Source organism: Protopterus annectens, chromosome 14.part0 (genome assembly GCF_019279795.1).
Source record: "Protopterus annectens isolate FY-2018-M chromosome 14.part0, PAN1.0, whole genome shotgun sequence".
Classification (NCBI taxonomy): domain Eukaryota; kingdom Metazoa; phylum Chordata; order Ceratodontiformes; family Protopteridae; genus Protopterus; species Protopterus annectens.
The window spans coordinates 766,749,449-766,772,928 of record NC_056748.1 but is presented as its reverse complement, the minus strand read 5'-3'; the positions used below and the strand labels follow the sequence as shown (position 1 = coordinate 766,772,928).

The 23,480-nt window shown below is 38.0% G+C and overlaps 1 protein-coding gene across 1 annotated transcript in view; it reads right to left on the bottom strand.

The window, feature by feature from the left end:
- Positions 1-23,480, bottom strand: part of LOC122788725 (solute carrier family 2, facilitated glucose transporter member 5-like) — a 569,090-nt gene that overhangs the window by 357,981 nt on the left and 187,629 nt on the right. The window contains exon 6 of the mRNA XM_044055616.1: positions 13,239-13,371. Within this exon, the coding sequence (XP_043911551.1) occupies positions 13,239-13,371 (133 nt within the window). The remainder of the gene's footprint in view (positions 1-13,238; positions 13,372-23,480) is intronic.

Here is a 23,480-nt window from a genome sequence, read left to right as displayed (position 1 = left end):
ATCATTATCATAATTATACTTAGCATTGTTATGAATTATATAAATACCATGCAGTATTATATATCATGGATGATTCATCACTATTACCAGGCATAGCACACATTCCTACCATCATTACATAAATAGTTACAGTGGCATACAGAGTTAACTTCCATAATGCATATATTTCATTCTAATTTACTCTGTTTCCATCCACTTTTCTTGTAACACTCAAATGAAACAAGACTGTATGTCTAGATATTACATATCATTTCACACCATAAGTGTAATGCAAAATAAAATAAATAGCTACACACTTTAATAAGTAAAATATGTTATTAAAGCCCACAATTTGTACTGGAAACATATATACTCATATTCACTTGCCAGGCCAAGCATCTCTGTGCAAAAACAGTCTTTGGTAGGTGTCTTGAGGTAAGCACATTTTTTCCCTGAATAAGCCTACAGACTGCTGAGCAAAGCTGGTACTATATATCATAGACCTTCTACCTGATGTATAATGAGCTTTGCAAATGGCCTTCTGGCAGTTTATTACAATATGGCCCCACTAACATATCATGACTTTTTACTACAAAGTATTTGTTCAGTACCTCTGCGTTTTATGAAATATTTTACTTTCTTCAGGTACAGGTAACAGCATCTACTATCTCATAAGTATTCACTTTGTTATTAGTGAGTAGGTCGAGGGTAACAGGAAGCAACATCTAAAATACTTATGCCTTGAAAAAAATAATCATGTCACTCATTCTAAACTAATAAGGTCAATCAAATATATTTAGAAGACTGGAACTAGGAAATGAATGCATGAGAAAACTGCCATGTCATTTTTAAATATGAAATGCTGTTTACATATAATAGTAGAGGCAATATATGATGGGATGGGCCAGCTGGCACTCCATTTTTAAACATAGATTTAACAAAAGCTAGACATGCAGTAACTCATTTAGCTTGCCACTAATAGAAATCAGAGAAAGTTATTGAAAAAAAAAGATATACTTAAACTCGGCAGAAGCACAAAATAACAATCTCAGCAACACATTTGTAAACCAATGGAAAGACAAGAAAACAGAAAAAAATATCTGCCTTTGTTGTATCAAATAATAAGGGAGAAAGTACTCTTAAATAAAAAAAAAACATGGCTGTGAAACAAAATCATATCGGTACGAGAGATCCCATGAAGCCATTTTGGAAATATCCCATACTGAAAAATAATAATAATCAGATGCAGTGGTAGTATTGAATTTTATTTTTACTAATTTATAAGTGGGGTTATTAAACTGCTCCTTCCAGGAACTTATTTCAGCTATGACCGAGGATACAATGGCAAAGGCAAATGCAACATAAACTGAGGCAACTTAGTACAGCCAAACAGCATGTTTCTGTGAGGTAGGGAGAAACTGAAGACTGGAGTACAGAGAAAACCCACAAAGATGAGAACATCCAAAACTTAACATAGACATTGACTGGGATTAAAATTAAAGATCAGATCATTGGTCTGTGTAGCACAGATTTTGTTAATCAGCCACCATATTCAAGACATTATCAAAATGTATACTTTATAAAGTTTTGGCTATAGGGCATTTTAATGATATTGACCTTTTAATGTCTACTGAAGTAATAATTAATTTCTGCCCTTGGATTATAATTAACTTTATCATGCTATCTGTAACTTCACCTTCAATGTCAATTTCAGTTCTAAATGCTTATTTTCTAAGATCTTTGCAAACATTAAAGTAAAAGAAGACAAATATAAAATAAAAATATTGCAAATTATGTAAGTCATTCAATACAAAAGTACTTTCAGTATATTAAGAATAAATAGTATCACAAATACTATAACACAAATTATGTGTGATAAAATACAAGTAATACAGAAACATTGGTTTGCCAAGAAATATGAAAGGATTGCTCAAACTCTAAAATAGTCTGGTAACTTTGTCTGTGACCAAATCGAGCCATAAACAGAACAAACATAAAAATCAGTGTAAGTGAAAAAAAAAGTGGTAACAAAGAACATTAAGTGAACTCCACTAAGCCAGACCTCCCACAGTTACAGGTAACTTACCATTTGTAAAGAATGCCTGCAATATTCCAAGCTGGTAAATGCAAGCCACACCAAAACTTAAAACATTCCTTTGCATCAAAATGACAGTGAGGCAGTCCAACAAATATTCCACAATTGCTGGACTGACCCATACCTCTCAGCTGTCCATATTTTTGCAGAATACCCAGATTTTTGCCTCATATTTTTCACCTGTTCCTCATTGTATTTCTGGTTTTCTGGTAAATTAATTTATTTATTTACAGGGAAAGTCCAACTGGGCCAGAAGCCCATCTTTAGTGGAGGTCCGGGGAGAAAATCTCCACAGAAATATAAGCAAAATACAATAATTAGATAGTATAGCAATAACCCACGCCTGGGTGTGGGTAATGCTGGATTTACCCACGGTTGGCGTGGTTCGGTCCCGAGGGCCGAGGACCAAACAAAGCCAAGCGTGGGTAAGCATTACCCACAGAAGGAAGTGGTTATTGCTATTATGACATTATTTAAGAAAAGAAACTATTACTTTTCTTAAATAATGGCATAGTATAATGCCTGTTTACTGCCCTTCCGCAGATGTCTGGCATCCGGCAGTACATCAGAGCTGTGGGCAAAACGGAGAAAGCAAGATCTCCGTTGCTTTTTACTGTTTTCACTATGTTAAATGGGTTTAACATAGCGAGACAGTTTTAAAATAAGCAACGGAGATGTCCGTTGCTTATTTTAAAACTGTCTCGCTATGTTAAACCCATTTAACATAGCTAGTAAAAAGCAACGGAGATCTTGCTTTCTCCGTTGCTTTTTAAAACCTGTTTAAGCTATGTTAAATGGGTTTAGCATGAGACAGCTTAAAATAAACGGAGATCTCCGTTGCTTATTTTAGCTGTCTCGCTATGTTAAACCCATTTAACATAGCGAGACAGTGTTAAAAGTAGAGTTATACTAATGGAAAAAGTCCGGCGACGGACCTTTTCCATTAGTATAACTCGATTTACAATGTGCACGCTGGCCAATCAGCATGCACGTTTTGGGGGGGTCATGGTATAATATAATAGTATACATATAGTAAGATGCAGAATACATATTATCTAGTTAGTCTATACAAAGAAGTATTCAATACAGTTTTCTGGTAGATACAGGTTCAAAAAGAAAAACACACAAGCATTTCAGTAAAGATCACTGCGAGAAAAATAAAATTAGTACTGTGTACATATTAAATAATAGTTATGAATAAATGAGATTTCCTTTATATATATATATATATTTTTTTTTTTTTTTTTTTTTTTAGTAGTAACACTGAGGAGAGGGAGAAAATGAGGTAAGGAGTGGACAGTGTGACATCAGACTTACAGTTATCTTGTCAGTCAGGTTTGGCACAGGAGCAATGCCAGGTTTTGGATATATGTTCAAATAGTAGTTGTTTGAAATTGGTAGATTCAGGTGTGTTTTGGAGGGTGGGTGGTAGAGAGTTCCATGATTTGGCTATCTGATTTAAAAATGGGGCTTCACTGTGAGTGTTGTTAGCTTTGTTTACTGTGAGAAAGTTTCTGCCTGCAGATCTTAGACTTCATGGGCATGAGTAGAGAACAACAAGTTCCTTGAGGGATGGGCAACTGTCAGGATGGAAGATGATAATGTGTGTGGACTTAAGTTGGTAGAGAGGGATAAGGTTAGGTAGCTTGAGCCAATTTAATTTATGTAGAGCAATAAATACAATGGTGGGTTTTCTGGGGAAGGTTGGCTGCAAAGCAGGCTATTTTATTGTAGCAAGTTTCCAATTTGGTTAAGTCTGATTTTTTTTAAGTTGGTAAAGAGGAGGAAAGCATAAAGGAATAAAGAGTGGAGGAAAGTTCTGGATATGGCTAGTCCGGTATTGTCAGTTGTCAGTGAGGAATGGCTCGCTTCTGTACAGTGAGCCAAGTTTGACGTGAACTTTCTTAATTGTGATGGCTAAGTGTTGGTCAAATCTGAGTTTGTTGTGATAGTCACACAGAGGAGTTTTGTATAGTCAACTGGTTGGACGACTGTGTTATGTACTGAGAGAATGGTGAAATGAGGGGTGGTAGGTGATTGTTTGCTACTGGTAAATAGCATTAACTCTGTCTTTTGGGGGTTGAGGATTAGTTGTGATTTACTTAGATATGTTTCAATATCATTAAAAGCTTGTTGGGCTACTATTTTGAGGTCTGGTAAGATATCTGCTGAGCAGATTAAAGTCAAATCATCCGTATACTGAACTACTTTAGTATGTGTTGTAGATGAGGCTAGATCATTAGAAAAGATGATGAAAAGAAGGGGCCCTAGTATGGATCCTTGGGGGACTCTGACTGAGATGAATCACTGAGGCTTGAAGTCACTAAATAATGATATACATTTGAGTGTGAGACTTCATATCCTTCACAAAATGCATGCTAACACAAATCATATTATTCTAGCAATTTTTTTTAAGTTTTTTAAGAGCAATATTTAAAATCTGTCCCTATTTTTAGACCTTTATTCCCCCATTATTTTTGGCTTTGGCCAGATTTCTTGCTCTAAGAGGTTGAGATGTACGGATTCACCTCAGACAAATCCACAGTCCTATATGCCATGTACGCAATAAACCATGGCCAAATATACCCAAGAAACAGTCTTGTCAAGAATCCCAGTCTCCAAAGCACCAGATTGAAGAACTGTACAATTAATAATTTCTAATAGGTCACATATGCTACAGCTATTAGGTCCATTTCAGAAGCATCAGAAGCAAAAGGGACAATAATAAAAAGCAGAAGGATTTAAAACACCAGACACCATAAATGAATAAATGTATTGGTCAGTTCCACAGCAGTGGAACAAAACATGGACTGCTCAGTGATGAAACCACCATAATTAAGAACCATGTTATAAGTTTAAACATTATAGGTTCATAGGTTCATACTAGGCTATCTGCCCTAGGGCATTTATAAGCCTAGCCAGAATGTGTTTGGCTTTCGCCACCCATTTTAAATTTATTTTGCTATGCCCTTTTTCGAGGTTAGTATACTGTGCCTCTGTCTAACAGTGACACAGAAGTGATACCCAGGGTAAACCTATGATCTCCCATCCACTCATCAAGATTCCTCTTGAAGAGAGTCAATGAGGGACTCTGCCTAACCAGGACTGGGATTTTATTCCAGAGTGAAGGGAGCCTCTGGGTTATGAATCTGTCCAGCATGTCCTATTTATTTCAGCACTGAGGTTCAAGTCTCTCGAGCGCGTAGCTCGATAGGATTTGGATTTTCTGAGGTGCAGCATGTCCATTAATTCCGGGTTGGACATGGCTTTATACATCAGGCACAGATCACCTCTGAACAGGCGGTATGCCACTGAGTAGAGCTGGAGTTTCTTTAACCGGGCAGCATATGGCATCTGTTTGAGCCCTTTGATCAATTATGGGCCTGATGAGGGATGAGTAAAGAGGCACGATGACCTCCCCTGATCTAGATGTGAATCCCTTCATGATTAGGTGGGCTATATAAAATGTTTTTCTAACCACTTTGGCCACGTGGTTGTCAAATGAGAGATTGCTATCAACTTGGGTCCCCAGGTCCCTAATTACTTCTTCTATACTTAATGGATTACCACCTATGTGGTAATTTGTGGACACTTTGTTTTTGCCAAAGGGGATGACTATACACTTTTTGGCATTTAGCTTGAGGCCATGGCTCTGGCACCAGTTGTCTGTTTCTATGAGGCCCTTTTGGAGGATGCTTGTGTCGGCTCGAGAGTCGATTATGGCGCCCAGTTTGCAGTCATCTGTGAACTTGGTCAGCCACAGTCCTTCCGTGTTGGCCTGTACCTCCAAGAAATATATACCGAACAAGAGAGGTCCCAGGACTGAGCCTTGTGGGACACCACTTGTAACTAGTTTGGAGTCTGACATGGCTCCAGCAATTCTAACCATGTGGGTTCTGCCCTTGAGCCAGTTTGCAATCCATCTAGTGACATAGGGGTTTATATTTAAGCTGGTGAGCTTATCTATAATGCCAGAGTGGGGTATTGTATCGAAGGCTTTTGCGAGGTCCAGGTAGGCTGTGTGGACCACCTTCCCCTCGTCAATGGCCTTGGTGACTGTTTCAAAGAAATCAACCAGGTTTAAGAGGCAGGATCTGCCCTTAACAAAGCCGAACTGGGTAGGATCCAGTGTCTGTAGGTCCCCAATATCTTTATTTTTGAGGTCCCTGATGATCCTTTCCATAGCTTTGCAGACCAAGCCAGTCAGGCTTATGGGGCGATAGTTTCCAGGATCCGTTGAGGCACCACCTTTATGGAGAGGGACCACTCTTGCTGTACGCCACTCTTTGGGTACATATCCTGTAGTAAGGCTGAGATTGAACAGTAGTTTTATGTTTGGGTTTAGCTCTTCTTGGAGTTCATGTAGGACGCAGCCCAGGACACCGTCTGGTCCCATTGATGCTGTGTTTTTTGCTTTGGAGAGGGCGGCTCTTACCTGAGCATCTGAGATGTCAGGGGGGCAGCACTCTGCTGGGATAGATAGTTTGCGCTGATACCTACCCAGAAATTCATGAGTAAAACAGCAAAGGTATTTGGCTGATTTTATCTTAGGCAGACAAATATTCAATATCTTAGACCACAAAAAAAAAAGGGACTTTGCCAAGAGCTGGTGACAAGTATCACTAAATTATAAAGTATGCAACTGTAGCATGAATAATTATACCTGTATTCAAAATAAACTGTGTCATCACACATTATATGTAAACCATAATCTTGACAGCATGTAACAGAATACATCAAAAAGTTATCCTATGTGATACATGCTTGCACTTGCAGTATCAATAGATTTCGCAAATGTACAGAATATGCATATTATATATATATATATATATATATATACAGAGAGAGAGAGACATAGGCAGATATAGCTATATAGGGGCTTGCCGCCCTGTAGCATTCAAGCTTCCTGGTTTTCGGCAATATGATTTTTATGTTTTAATGTTTGCTCTTTTGAGCATTCAATCTTTAGTCAGTTCAATAGCTTTTTAATTTCTCCCAAGAGGTCTAGCTTTCTATTCTACTGGGGTTTGTAACTCTGCTTTTAGAATGTTTCTCTACCAAGACACCACCTTCTGTGCCAAATGCTCAAAATGGACAAGTCAGTTGTGTGGCATAGAGAAACAGAGGCCTAAATGTGCCTCAGATGACCTAAAATGAATTAGCAGTCTCAGTACTGAAAGAGCCAGTTGAGAGCCTACTTGTTTCTTTTTAGGGTGGGAAGAGAAGTTCATTTGCCTAGAAATACATTTGTCACTCACGCTCCTTAGCATACCTCTCAAATTGAAGATGACAAAAATATGGTAAACTGCTCCTGAAAAGTAGGTCCATCTGGCCAAAAATATGTACAGCTAATTATCATCCCATTTTCATACATAACAGTATAACCCTACTTCAAGTAGGATCACAGGATACTACCACTCAGAAACAAGTTTAAAAAGCTCAACATAACAATGGACAAAGACAATTTAAAAATAATAATTTTTGCCCATTGTCAGGCTGAGCAAAAATGATTAAAAATAATATCTTTCTACTGTCACATCATACTAAGTTAAATTACACTGTGCTACATTATGTTATACACTATACCTAATAATGTTAAAGAAGATGTACCAAAACTTAGCGGTACTATTCAACTGTGGAACAAAATAAAACAGTTACACATATTATTGTGCAATGCGAGCTCGCACTTTTCTTTATAAACACTGTATTCATGTTAACTTAAACATCTTATAACACCAAAGCAATGGATAAATGGAGAACAAAAAAACAAACAGTGGTAACTCAAGATTTCTCTGCTTAACAGGATCCCAATGAAGGTCCCACACACAGTCCGTAGTAATTGCAAAGCACAAAACTGTTCAGTCAGCGACCGTGTATAGTAAAAAACAGTTTATTAGAACCAGTTTACAAAATAAAATTCAATTGATTAAGCGCTTTCATTTCCACTCTGAAAACTTCATCAGAATAGTGAAACCACATGTGCGGACCTATTTATATTTAATTTAAAATTCCAATTAATTCATTGAGTTAGTTAAAGGCATAGTACAGATTCTAAAAAATGTACATATGCTTGATGACATAGAAAATATATAATAAAAAACTATATATATAAAACTATATATATAAAATATGAAAAGTATGTGCTTAATGACACATAAATATACAGTGTAAGACCAAGTACACATATTTCATCTTGTAGTTCAAAAACTATTACTAAAAAGTTATTTTCTAAAAATTATTTTCTAAAAACACTTATAAATTTAATACAATAAAATAAAACAAAATAAAACTAAACCTGTCTTGTAGTGTACTACCTAAAATCATACATATAGATATATTTAAAATAATAATGCATTCAAAGTGTGAAATACGTACTAATGAATGAATAAATATATATATAATCCAACACAAAAAGCTGGTACATCATGTTTCTACTATACAAAATCATACCTAAAAGATTACTATTAGTACTCTAGTATCCTATCATTTTTTTCATTTTATTTTATTTTATTTTGCTTTACTTTATTAGCTCTTAGTCTTAGTCTTAGGGCTGGCAAAAGTGATACATGGTTATTCATCCCAGGGGGAGTGTTTGAATCCAAGCGTAGCTGTCAAATTAATTCTCTAAAACACAATTTGTTTTCCCAATCACCCCCTCTACTGTCCCTGGGGACCATTTCCAAAATCCAAAATTTAAAATTGGCTTCTGTACATGACAAAGTATGTCTATAAAGTACATTTGTTTCCTTTTTTCTGTTGATATCATACATGTGTTCATAGCTAATAAAGTAAAGCAAAATAAAATAAAATGAACAAAATGATAGGATACTAGAGTACTAATAATAATCTTTTATGTACAATTTTGTAAAATAGAAACATGATGTACCAGCTTTTTGTGTTGTATTATATATATATATATATATATATATATATATATATATATATATTCATTCAATATTACATATTTCACATTTTGAATGCATTATTATCTTAAATATATCTATATGTACAATTTTAGGTAGTAAACTACAAGACAGGTCTAGTTTTATTTTGTTTTATTTTATTGTATTAAATTTATAAGTGTTTTTAGAAAATAATTTTTTAGAAAATAACTTTTTAGTAATAGTTTTTGAACTACAAGATGAAATATGTGTACTTGGTCTTACATTGTATATTTATGTGTCATTAAGCACACACTTTTCATATTTTATATATATATATTTTTTATTATATACTTTCTATGTCATCAAGCATATGTACATTTTTTAGAATCTGTACTACACCTTTAACTAACTCAGTTAATTAATTGGAATTAATTGGAATTTTAAATTAAATATAAATAGGGCCACACATGTGGTTTCACTATTCTGATGAAGTTTCCAGAGTGGAAATGAAACTGAATTTTATTTTGTAAACTGTAAACTGGTTCTAATAAACTGTTTTTTACTATACATGGTTGCTGACTGAACAGTTTTGTGCTTTGCAATTACTACGGACTGTGTGTGGGACTGCCTTCATTGGGATCCTGTTAAGCGGAGAAATCTTGAGTTAACTTAAACATCTTGACAAGATGCACTCATATTTGAGTAAGGTAAGTGTTTATAGTATAACTAAAGACACAGAAGCATCAATGTGGCCTTGAACACTCAATATAAATGTCTTATATAAAAACACAGCCGATCAGAACACAGGCAATCATAATAATCATGCACAGTCCAGTTATGTTAAAAAGGCAGGGATAATATGTGTTGTATTATTTTAATCCATACTTGATTAATACTGCTGTGGTTTTCTCTCAGTCCATAGGTCACTCCCTTCAACAAAAATCAATGCAGAAATACAACAGAGAAAATCTAGTTCAAATCTGATACTGTGATCAAAGGTGAGTGAATCGTCTAACATGCCTCCTTTATTTTATATAACACAATCAGAAGCATGGAAATCCTCAAATCAAAAAATTAATAAGGTACAAAGAAAAAAATATGTTAATGGCCCAGCAAGCCCCTTTATTAAAATGTTACTGATGAAGTCTTGTGCTTTTAAGAAATAAAAGCACTAATATTTTAATATTGAATACAGTGGTTCACTGGTCAAGTAACATGTTTTGGCTTTGTGTTTATTTGACACATTAGTTCGAGACTAGTAGCTTTCTTTTTAGGGTGAAAAGACTTGCCAAGGGGAGAGAATTTCTTCCACTATGCTACACATTGAATGCCAGTATATTAAGAAGCAGTACTCAGTTCAGCTGCTCTTTCATGTGGCTATGCCTGTCTCTCACTCCTAGAACTTTGTCACCATTGTGAGGATGCTCAATTCCACAAGACTGAGTCTGTCTGGCAAAAAGCCAGTTTGGCTTTCATTTAAGATGTGCTGGTTGCTGTCTGCATCATCAGCCTTATTCACATTATATTATAAACAGTCCATGTAAATGTGATGGGAAAAAAAGGCAATGCTCCCCCCGCTCCCAACTCCCATACTGTCATGGTGACAGAAGCTGGCTGATGATGCAATAGCTGGAGATACAAGGTAGAAAGGCAAGTCTAAATAAATCATAATTTAAAGGGAACACCCTTACATCATGGTACCCTGTTACTCTACATTTAAAATTGATATTTTTCAGCAAATACCACACAGTTGAGAGATATACTACTTACTACAGTCCAGATAGATGGCAGAGGTATATCTGTCAAGTAGGAGGGGCATTTGTGAGTTTATATCATTAACGTAAATGATTGACAACCCCACACAATGCCCCTTGCATATCCTACCTCAAAGGCACAGCTAGACATGCTGCATTAGTTTGTAAGCACAGAGGCAGTGTTTCATCTAATGTTTTTTCAGAGTTTTCAAGAAACAGATATCTGAAATAAGACAAAAAGAAGGTTTTACAGGCTAAGGCATAATTATTTATTATTAATTTATTAAAGTTTCATGATCAGGGAAGTCCACTGGGCCGAGAAGAGCCTGTTTTCAGTGGAGCCACGGGGAGAAAAGCTCCATAAGAGATAAAGTGCAGTATATGAGTTCTTAAAGAATTACATAGACAATATAATCATGAATATGAAGCAATGTATATACAATATTGATAAAATAATGCAAAAAAGTAACGTATGAAGTACAAAGTATAAAAGTAATTATGTTTGAATACAGAGTGTCGTGAGTGGCAGTGAAGCAAAACAAAATACAAGTTAAGGCTGTATCACTTTAACATTTAGAGAATAAGAACTTTTTTAACTTAACTTACAGAAGTAGATGGAAGTAGTGGAAAGATATAGCAGAAGATAAGTATGTCTAGCAGACATTTTGGAGAGGAACTAGAGGTTTAGTTGAGTGTAAGGTTGCTAGGTGGAGAGAAGATGGGGCTTATATTTTTTTCCTATCCCTCATATACTTTTTGAGTCTCTCGTAAATCATGGAGGATTACAGTCAGTTAGTAATCTCAATCATTACAGTTCTGTGCTTCATATTGTTCAAAAAATGTACATTAATGCAAAACCTGTTGCTCTATTAACTTTTATATAGTTGAATAAGAGTGATATTTACAATGTGTTCATGATGTCAGGCCTTTATCCACCCCCCTCCCCACATTATTTTTGGCTTTGTCCAGAATTCTAGAGCAAAGACATTGAGAGGTATAAAGATAAAGCATCTTGCCTCCAGTCGCAACCCTTAAGAAAGGTATTAGTAATGTGATGTTATTATCATAACACAAGAGCTGATACTATGCTGGAAAGTACCTCATATCTCATAGATAAGGGCACATGGCAAATATTTTAAAAATAATATGAAAGGGCAGGCCTTGTCTCTAGATGATTGTCACTGTTGAAATGACACCCTGACCCATGTGCAAAAAAGGGAGAAGGGGTTATGGATGGATGGATGAAAGGCCAAGTCAGATATGTTTTTAAGTTTCTCATAGAAATGTCATGTGGTGAGATATTTGTTGTACTGAAATAAAAAAATGTGGCCCAAATGTTGGATGATTCATTTTTGAAAAAAAAGGTGATAAACAGAAGCAATGACCAAAGGTGTACTGGGGTTAAGAAATGTGTATTGGGGTTAAGGTAACAGGAGAGGCAGTATGAAAGGAAACCTTCTGATATAGAATCTTTATTATGTAGTCTACTTGACACAGAAGTACAAGTCTAATTTTTTTGAGTATTCTTGAAACAGCCTCAACAAGACCCAGTGAAGAATTTTAATACCAGAAAAGTATTGAAGAACTAAAACAGAAGTACCAGAACCACACAAAAATATTCAATCATTTCCCTTAGAGCCTTACTATAAGTGTTTATAGTAGAACAGCATGCATTATTTTTCTTTTTCAGTACACTTGTCAATTAAACAAGTCACTTTGGATTTGGAAAGTAATTTGCAAACTTTACATGGAGGAGACATAAATAAAACATTTTTTATTTGACCCACTCCCATAGTACAGAGAGATGAAGCCTTCACTGTGAGCCAACTGACCAGTGCTCAATTAGGAGTGACAATGGAGGCGATGGGACCAGGAGGATGGGCATGAGTGCCCATTGCCAACTCACTTATCCTGTTGGGAGAGATGGATCTCAGGATAGCCAGTTGGCTGAGACCTAGCAGGAGTACTGAATGTTACATCTGTGGAGCACAAGCCTTTTACTGCTGAGGCATGCAATGAACACAGCAATGCAGGAAGTAGTGTATCTCCACATGTGGTGCTCAAGAGAACTACCAGAGAAATTCTGGAGGTAGGCCATTCTAGAGGACTTGCTAGCTGTCTCATTGCCTATCACCTGACTCTCATCACTTAGGAATGAGTATGCCAAATGACCTTCCTGGACAGGAGTAAATGTGCAGTAAAGATCTCACCAGTCCCAAGGATGCCCATCTCTTGCCCCTGCTGAACAACTATGATGACCATGTAGTGGCAGTGGCATTATAATGCAGTGTCCTGCCAAGAAGGTAGGAGACATTTCTATTCTACCTATGCTTATTTTGGTAAGGCTAACCCAATTTTTAGATATACCTATATCCTGGGATGAAACTAATGCAGAAAAAAGTCACACATGACTAACATTCTTAACTGGTTATCCATAATTAAATAAAGTAATAATTAGGGGGTGACCATCTTATGTATAAGTCAAAATAAAAAGTTTAGGTTCTTCTGATTAAAATGTGCACTCACCTGTGACTGTTGCAAATATATTTTGCTTTTCTATCAGAAGGTATCGTGGACTTTCAGGAAACCAGGGCAGGAACAATACCTGTACAAATGTGGGGATCACCACCAGAGAGAGAAACAAGGGCCAATATTCATCCTAAAACAAAAATATAAGGACATATATATGAATGTATGAAAGGCTAGCTTGATTTTCATTTAAAAGATTTGAATTTTCACTGCAGTTTCTCTCTCTCACTCACTCACTCATTTAATCTCTGTCACTCAGCAGCTAATATTACTATTTCAAACTAAAAATAGAAATTACATTGGGCCATCAGCAGTAAATCTTAACTACCATATGTCTTTGATGGTCTCTTCTATCACATTTGAAGTTTGAGGAATGATTATTCTTTCACAAGGCCAAATACAGTCCTGAGCTGTTGGCGGTGGGGTTTAGAGCTCATCTATTTGAGGAAATAACATTTCATTGCAGTCAGAAACTTACCCATTTATTTTAATAGCCACCCATTATAATACCAAATACAAAAGACTTTACCAGTCTTACCTATTATGTTCAATATCATCTTGCAGCTATGGGATATGGCACATGCTCTTATCTCTCCACTGAAGCCATTATTGTTACATAACCAGCTATCTGCTCTTCTCAAGCCATAGCTGATTGCCCCAGTTTTTCTCACCCCCCCCCCCCACACGCACACTTCACATGCATAACTGGGCAAACACATTTTTAAAGTTATTCCTGCAACACAGAGACATCTAGTTGCTCTAATATATCTATATATATATATATATATATATATATATATATATATATATATATATATATATATATATATATATATAGCTACCCATATAACTGTTCTGAGTATTAATACTCCTAATTTCAAGCTATAAAGAGATATATTTTAAACAGTAATTATATCCTATCCCCAGCATTAAGATTCATGATAAATGAGTTATAAGACAGGCTTCTATGGACCATGTGTACAAATGAAATATGTTTCAGAAACGAAGTAGTTTTGGTATGGAGGACAAGCTGCTTGAGTTCTTGTGAATGAGAACTATTTTACAAAACTGGAGGGTTGTGGAAACAGGTAGAGTAGGACATACAGGACAGCAAGGCAACTGATAACCAAAAATGCATTTGGCTGCCATGATTTGAGGATTACGGTACATCACTCAAGTATATGGAACGGATTTCCTTCTAATACTCAAAGCCATATCATCAAATTTCATTTTCAGGAGATGAAAATCACGGAAAATGACATACCCAAAAGCTGAATTTTTCCCAGGGCAAGTAAACACTTGCTCAAACTTGAACAAAACACGCAGCATAAAAATAAACCCACTTTGGTGAGGATCTAAGCCCCCTCTGCCCCACACACTCCCTCTAAGTATATGCAGCAACTCAAGGATAGTACTACAGTGTAGAAAAGGGCATGCTGAAAAGTTCACCATTCAGGTATTTCATTTTCATAATTTTTATCTCGCTAAAATGAAATTTGATGATATGGCCATTCGAGTATTAGGAGGGGATCCATATGTAACATGACTAAATCACAATAAAACAGTTTAATGTGCTTTGAGATTTTAAGTGTCATTCTTAGCAGAATTCTTTGCTTCAAACAGGCACAAAAGTTCAGCTATTTTGCTAGAATGCAAAAACTGCTTAGACTGTCGTGTGAGTTACCGGAAGTCTGTGCCTGTTTGTTTCCTGCTGTTTTAACACTCCTGTATCAACTGCATGTTATCATTTTCAATCAGAATAACATCTAGAGTTTTTATGAAATTGCTTCCTTAATCCCATCCTCTACCAACAACATTGTCCCCCCTACTCACTGCTATGATGCCTGTGATACAATCCACCCTATCACTCACTCATTTTTGTTCAATTCTGCTCACATGAAGATTAAAATTTCTACCTTCCACCATGCCAAACCCTACACCAAAAGGAAAGATTCTTCTTGCTGAAGTATCTAAACAAAAGATTATGTTTTCTCAGTCCTGACTTGTTTTAAGTTTTCCTTCCTGCAATTGCCTTTTGATATCACTCTTAAGCCTCTCTCTCCATCAGCATCCTAACACTTTGACATACTAAACCTGCACTAGTGAACTGTGAATGGGCCACTCGTGATACCTTTATGCTTTTTCAAAGCACATGTCATAAATCGGTACCCTTATCATCTACCAAATACAGCAACTGCTCATTACTGGCCACAGTATACTATTTATTGTGCCCCTAACAACTCTTATCTAAAGTAGTAAAGGTATTTCCTGTAGAATTAGCCCCTTCTGTGATTGTTTATTGGCTTACTTGGTCTGCTTCTACATCTTTGGTTCAACCTTTGGGTTCATGCCACTCCCCTACCCTACCCCATTCCCACCCCCTGACACACACACACACACACACACACACACACACACACACACACACACACACACACACACACACACACACACACACACACACAGTAACATTCATACTTACTGTAACTCCTCCCCCTCACCATCAACAACCAGTCAGGGCAATCCTCCAACCCACACTATCAACACCTATCAAATAGACATCACCAGCCTGTGTATACTTTCTTTTCTCTTAAAAGTATTACTCCTAAAATTATAAACTCAAACAACAACTAAATCTTTCCTATCTTAAACTCTACTCAATACTATAAACCCACACTCCTACACCTTCTACTCCCACTCTTTCCATTACCAACAAACATATCCTATCAAACAACATTATGCCTCTTCCCCTACACTATACTACTCTCATGTTATCTCCAATCATCTCATTAACAATCTTAATACAACTTACATCTGTAAAATGCTCCCTACCACATCCCCCTGTAAAGACATCCACTCAGGCCACACCTCTGACCATGCACATGGACAGTTTCTCTCATATACGTGCTAGCATAACTGAACATAACAATATTCACCTCAATAAAATTCTATTTTTTCTACCCTCTCCAAACTTAACTTACTACCTGACATAGTCATCAAATCTACCACAAAAAGTAATTTCCTTCACCATTAACACCAAGACAGGAACTGCAAAAGAACTCAAACCAACATGCAACTTATGATGGTCTGATGAAGTCAGGAAGTTGATGAAAACGCATGGTGTTTTAGTGTTAATCTATTTCCTTCACCATCTCATTAACTACCTCTTCAAAATTTTCCAGTGTGGAGATATTCCTCCCAACCCTGGGCCTTCACAGTCAACCCTTACTCATTCCCTCCCATCTAAAAACATGCTTATTGTCACAATAAATGTGTGCAGTATCTGTAATAAAATTACTGACTTACACATGGTTCACACAATACTCTCCTGATACAGCTGCAGTCACTGAAACCTGGTTAAAGCCACACATTAAAGATACTGAAATAGTTACCCCAGGATTCAACATTCTAAGAAATGGCAGAACCCATAAAAACACAGGCAGCGTAGCAATAATCTGTCACAATACCTATGCCATCTCTCCCATATCAAAACCAGTCTCTTCTTTTGCTAATGCAGAAATTTTCGTTTTTACATCCTTACAATTAAATAAGTCTAAACAACTATGTGTTGCAGTAGTCTACATACCCCTTAGCCAAAACATCTCTACAGAAAACTTCCTTTCCTGGACCAACACAAATATTAACAATGAAACTATTATTATGGGAGACTTAAATATCAATTGGCAAACTCTTATCATTGACTCCCAGAAAATAGTATTAACCTTCATGGTTTTACACAGCTCATTACTACCCCTACCAGAATGCCAAATAATAAGCACCCAGGCGCTACCTTAGACTGGATCTTGGTATCAGAACCTCAAAAATACACCAATTCTAATGCACTCCCAAATAACCTTAGAGACCATCCAGCAGCTTATACCCACAGAAGCCCCCCTCATAACTCTAAATTCCATACCTATAAAACTACAAAAAATGTAACAAATTTAACCAAGTATTCAATAATATCTTGAAAACAATAAAATGGTCCTCATTAAAAACATTACTTCTGGATGACACCATTTAACGCTTTAACAAAGTCTTCTTAGATACCCTTAATAGCATAGCCCCTCTTTGTACCAAAAGAATAAAAAACAATGATGCACCATGGGTTACTAAAGCCACAAAACAAGTAATGCAAACTAAGCTAAGCTCTCTCCACCCAAGACTGGATCAGACAGTCATGAGGAGAAGGTTACCACTTGCACCACACCTCCAGCCTCACAGAAACATACTAAACCAGCACTGGTAAAAAAGTACACATAAATATACTAAACCATACTCGGAGGCTCTAAATAAAAACCTGCAAAAGCATAAGAGATCTCCAAAGCAGACACCCAAAAAACCTGCACCTTTAATCACAAACCAGACAACACATAAAACACAATATCAGTGTTCCGCACAATCACAGCCTTTAAGGCAAAATAACATACCTAACACACTAGTAATAGGTGACTCTATACTCAGGCACATTGATGTCCCACTCACTAGGCTGGGCAAGGAGAAGGTTACTGTTAGCTGCCTGTCGGGAGCCAAAATCTGCCACATAACACAAGCACTCAGGTCACTCCAGAACAAGTACAGATATGACTCTGTCATTGTTCATGTTGGTGTGAATGCCCTGAGACATACCTCCCTGGACTACATGAAAAGAGACATGGAAGATGTCTCTGAAAATGCAGCCCAGGCGGGTATGACCCTGACCCTGAGTAGCATCTTGCCCTCACCAAGAATGATACCGCAGTATAAAGAAAAAAATAATCAATTTCAACAACTGGCTAAGCTTCTGGTGTCATTCAAAGGGGATCCAGTGTCTGTCAGCATGGGATGTCATGCTCCACAAGCCTTATTGCTTCACAAGAAATGGCTTACACCTGTCACTCCTAGGCTTTCGAATACTGGCCAAGGCTCTTGCTGACCCATAGTGTCTTTTTTACGCAAGGTACAAAGGTCAAACCCACCTGCATAAACAGCACAAATAAAAAAATGAGGGTTATGCTACTCAATGCCAGGAGTTTAAATCTCAAAATGCATGCGCTCGAAGCACTCCTCAGTATGGAAAACATCGACATCTGAGCAGTAACTGAAACCTGGTTCAAGGCTCCACTGAGCACCCCAGCACTACCAGGCTACAACTCATACCACACATTTCGGCCACAGAACATGGACCTAAACACAAAAGGAGGAGGTGTATCCATATTCATTAAGGATACCTACACCTCCAGGTTAGTGGCGCAGCATGATACCTCTGAGACCATCCATGTGCAACTAACATCGGGCAAATCTGCAATGCAAATTGTGGCCTGCTACAGATCACCATCCATGACCCAGGACCACCACTCCGCCTTTCTGGAGAGAATGGAAAACATGAAGGTCCTACAGAACACCCTAATATCGGGCAATTTCAATTACCCTACCGTTAACTGGGAAAACTACTCAAGTACAAACTCCCAGGTCCAGCGCTTCCTGGAATTTATAAACTCAAATGCCCTGGATCAGCTGGTAAACTCCCCTACCAGAGGTGAAAACATATTGGACCTGGTCATCACCAACATGGGCGACAGGTGTTCTGCACCGGAGGTCAACCCGTCACTGGTTAGATCAGACCATAAACTAATCACTCTGGATGTCCACACCACACCACCACCCCAAACCAAGAAAACCACAGTGAAAAACATTTCTATAGCAAATTTCACCTTACTTAAAACAGAGGTGGTAAGTTTAACAGCCCCCACACTAAAGGATAACAGTGTCCAACCTTTACAAATGCACTTTATAAGCACCAACAAAGATGCATGGATCGTGCCATCCCTAGAAAACCAAGACTCACTCCCCTAAAAGAAGGAAACCAGTCTGGTGGGCCCCTGCCATAAACAGACTATACAATAGAAGGAGGAAACTAGTTCAGAAAAAAAGCAAATCCCAAGAAGGAAAGACATCCCTGATCAGTATCAGTAAGAAACTAAGGTCCCTCATAAAATCATCCAAGGCTAACTTTGAAAGAAAAATAGCCAAGGATTTGAAAGATAAATACAAAGCCTTCGCAGATATTCTCTGAGCTAGTGCAAACTAGCACAAAATATACTGAACCTACTGATATTGCCAACATCCTGGCAGATAGATTCAGTGCAAACTTCACCCCCCTCTCACCCCCAAAAGGGCCCACAACAATACCGGAAAAGTGTAGTGTCCCAGAAATCATAGATGCACAGGTGAAAACAGCCCTTTCAAAAGCCAAAAGCACAGCATCAATGGGGCCAGATGGTGTTTGAGGCTGTATCTTGCATGAACTACAGAAAGAACTAACCCCCCACCTAAACACACTGTTCAGCCTCAGCCTCTCTACAGGCTACGTGCCCATAGAATGGTGCACAGCAACAGTTATTCCACTCCACAAAGGAGAGGCCACAACTGACCCCCGGTAACTATCCCCCCATAAGCCTGTCTAGTCTGGTCTGGAAGGCTATGGAGCGCATCATCATGTTACTCATTAACAAAGACATTGGAAACCTCCAAACACTTGACCTGACCCAATTTGGCATTGTTAAGGGCAGATCATGCCTACTAACCTGGTTGACTTCTTTGAGACAGTGACCAAGGCCATAGATGAGGGGAAGGTGGTTCACACACCCTATCTTGAGCTCGTCAAGGCTTTTGACACCATTCCCCACTCGGGAATTATAGAAAAACTCACCAGCCTGAACATAAACCCCTACATCACATGATGGGTTGCCAAATGGCTTACAGACAGAACTCACACGGTAAGAATAGCTGGCTCCATGTCCAACTCTAAACCAGTCACAAGTGGTGTCCCACAAGGCTCAGTCCTGGGACCCCTACTGTTCGGCGTATACTTCTCAGAAGTACAGACAAACACAGGAGGACTATGGCTAACCAAGTTCGATGATGACTGCAAACTGGGAGCCATAATTGACTCTCCGGCTGACACGGACATTCTCCAATAGGGCCTTACTGAGACGGACACCTGGTGTCAAAGTCATGGTCTCAAGATAAATGACAAAAAATGCATAGTCATCCCATTTGGGAAAAACAAATCACCCATGAATTACCACATAGGTGGCAGACCCCTTAATACAGAAGAGGTAATAAGAGATCTGGGGACCCAGGTAGATAGTAATCTCTCCTTTGACAATCATATTGCCAAAGTAGTTAGGAAATCCTTCTATGTAGCCAATCTAATTACTAAAGGGTTCGCATCTAGAAAGAAAGAGGTTATAGTGCCCCACCACTCGTCACTCATCAGACCTATCATAGAGTACTATGCCCCATTTGAGATGTACCTCACAAAACACTTCCAACAGCTGGAAAGACCACAAAAGTACCTCACCAAGAGGATTACTGGCCTCAAACATATGTCCTATGCAGCCCGACTGGAACAACTCTGGCTGTACTCAGTGGTATATTGCTTACTCAGAGGTGATCTCTGCCTGACTTACAAAGCCATGTCCAACTCAGAATTGATGGACATGCTCCACCCTAAAGAAATCCAAGTCACTGCGAGCCACTCGTTCTAGTGAGCTAAACCTCACCACAACAATAAACAGAACATGCTGGAGGGATAGATTCCTGTCACAGAGACTCCCCATGCTTTGGAACAAAATTCCTAACTACATTAGGCAGAGCTCCTCACTAAACACTCTTCAAGAGAAACCTTGACGAGTGGATGGGTAACAGAAAATACACCCCTGGGATCACTTCATTGGCTCTGCTTGACAGAGGATCAGTTAATTAATCAATGGGGCAGCAAAAGCTGACACACTCTGGCTAGGCTTATAAATGCCCTCGGGCAGATAGCCTAGTACCTACCTATGAACTTAAGACCAAGCTGAGAAAAACTAGCATAAGAATAAAAAAATACACCAACATAAACTTATAAACAGCTACATAATAAAGCCAAAAAATTAGTCATTGTTGACAAAAAAGCTACTTCTTTCAACAAGTCAAACAAAACCCCCCAAACTTTCTGAAAATCTATCTCAAAACTCCTGACTCCTGGATCCACTCAAAACCCTTCACCAGCCCCAGACAAAGATCCATCTAAAATAGCTAACATCTTTAACTCCCACTTCATAGAAAGTATCCTTAAACTCGCGAATTATCCTACTATAAATACAAATTCCAGCTCAACACTAAATCCCCTCTCATCTAAATCACCAAATAATAATATCACCACTAAGAACCTCCTTAACCATAAAATCCCAGAGCTATCTCTGCAACTCCTACTTTCACTCTACAACCTATTCCCACCTCTCTAATACACAAGCTTCTTCTGAAATTTAAATCTTGCTCCCTCTCCTCAGACGACCACCCTTCTGAATACCTAAAACTTGCCGCAGATGCAATAGTGTACTTTGTTAGCGTACTGATTAATAGATCTATCACAAAATTAGAAGTTCCACAACTTTAGAAAAAATCTACTGTAACACCTCTACCTAAAGATAGAAAAACTATCACCCTATCTCTATCCTCCCCCCTTTATCTAAAATTCTGGAAAAGTCCATTCATATGCAAATGCTGAAACATCTTACTGACAATCTCATTGCTCCCACCCAACATGGCTTTCACCCAAGACACAGCACATCCACTGCACTCATATCACTCACAGATACTGTCAACAAAGCCTTGGATTCTGGCCTGCTGATGTCACTAATCCTTGTGGACCTATCTAAGGGCTTTGATACAGGTTTATATATATATATATATATATATATATATATATATATATATATATATATACTAACTCCTGGGTCGTGGTCCTAGTAATTTCATTTTCAATCAAGTGAGTTTTCAATCAACCAACCCATATATACATACATACATACACACACACACACACACACACATGTACATACATTCATATATAGGTATTGCTCACACATGGATAGGTATAGTTAGATGGTGTTGTTTGTGTTGTCCAGGACAGATGGGGTGTAGAAATAGTAAGTGGACGAGGCTTTAGGGGGTCAATTACAGTTGCATAGATGGTTAGTGAAGAGGTATGTTTTAAGCAGGCTTTTGAAGGAGGGTGTGGAGTTTTATAGTCTGAGGTCAGGAGGAAGGTTGTTCCATATTTTTGTTATTTCATGGGCAAATAGTGATTCCCCGGAGTTGTTTTTGCATGTGATGGTTTAGATTAAGGCTTTGTTGGAGGACTAATGTTATCAATTTGAATTGTAGAAGTTCAGCATGCCAGTCAGGTCGGGGGTTTTCTCGGGACAGTGCAGAATTAGATGAGCTAGGCTGAGTTGATGGTACCTTAATAGGTTTGGAAATTCAAGCCAGTGCAAGGCTTGTAGAGAAAGGCAGTGGTGGGATCGTGATTTGGCATTGGTAGTGAATCTAGCAATTTTGTTGTAACAGAAGGAAAGTTTATTGCGGTCAGTTTTGTAAAGATTAGCTAGAACTGGGGATGCATAAAGTAGAGTAAATAGGAGGTGGGTCCTAGCTACTGCAATTCCAGATTCGGTGGTTAGATAACTTTTACAGCGATAGAGGGAACCTAGCTTTTTGTGGACTTTAGTGATAGTTGTTGATATGTGCTTTGTGAATTTGAGTTGCTGGTCAATGGTGACTCCAAGGAGTTTAGCCTCAGTGACAGAGGTGATTTGAGTTTTGTTGGTAGAAAGCATAGAGAAGGCAAGGTTGCTCATTTTAGTAGAGTGGAATAGCCTTAGTTGCGTTTTCTTTGGATTTAGTATGAGTTGTGAGTTGTTAAGCCAGTTCTCTGTTTCAAAGAAGGCTTCTTGGGCTTTTTGTTGGAGAAGTTGGATGTTGGGTGCAGATCATATGAGAGTTGTGTCATCAGCATATTGACTATGTTGGCTTTAGAGGTAGATGAATGGAGTTGGCTTGTGAAGATATTAAAAAGAAGGGGTCCTAGGATTGATCCTTGTGGCACGCCTGGTTGGTTTGAGTTTGGCTAGGAGTTTTTGGATAGTAGAGGTAGGAACAAACTTAAGTGTGAAAGGATTGGTACTGATTTGGGCCTGAGGTGGTTGTGGGGTGTTGGAGGAAGTGATGTTGTTTAAGAGTTTGAGTACTGAGGAGGTGAAATAGTTTTTAAAGAGGGAGGCTATGTGCAGGTCTGTACCTGTTATATTGGGTGCGGAAGTGATGGTTCTTCCAGGTTGTAGGATGTTATTTATTGCTGCCCAGAATTTTTGCGATTTGGTACTGTATTTATTTTGTTGAGTGATACAGTAATTTTGTTTATCGAGCTTA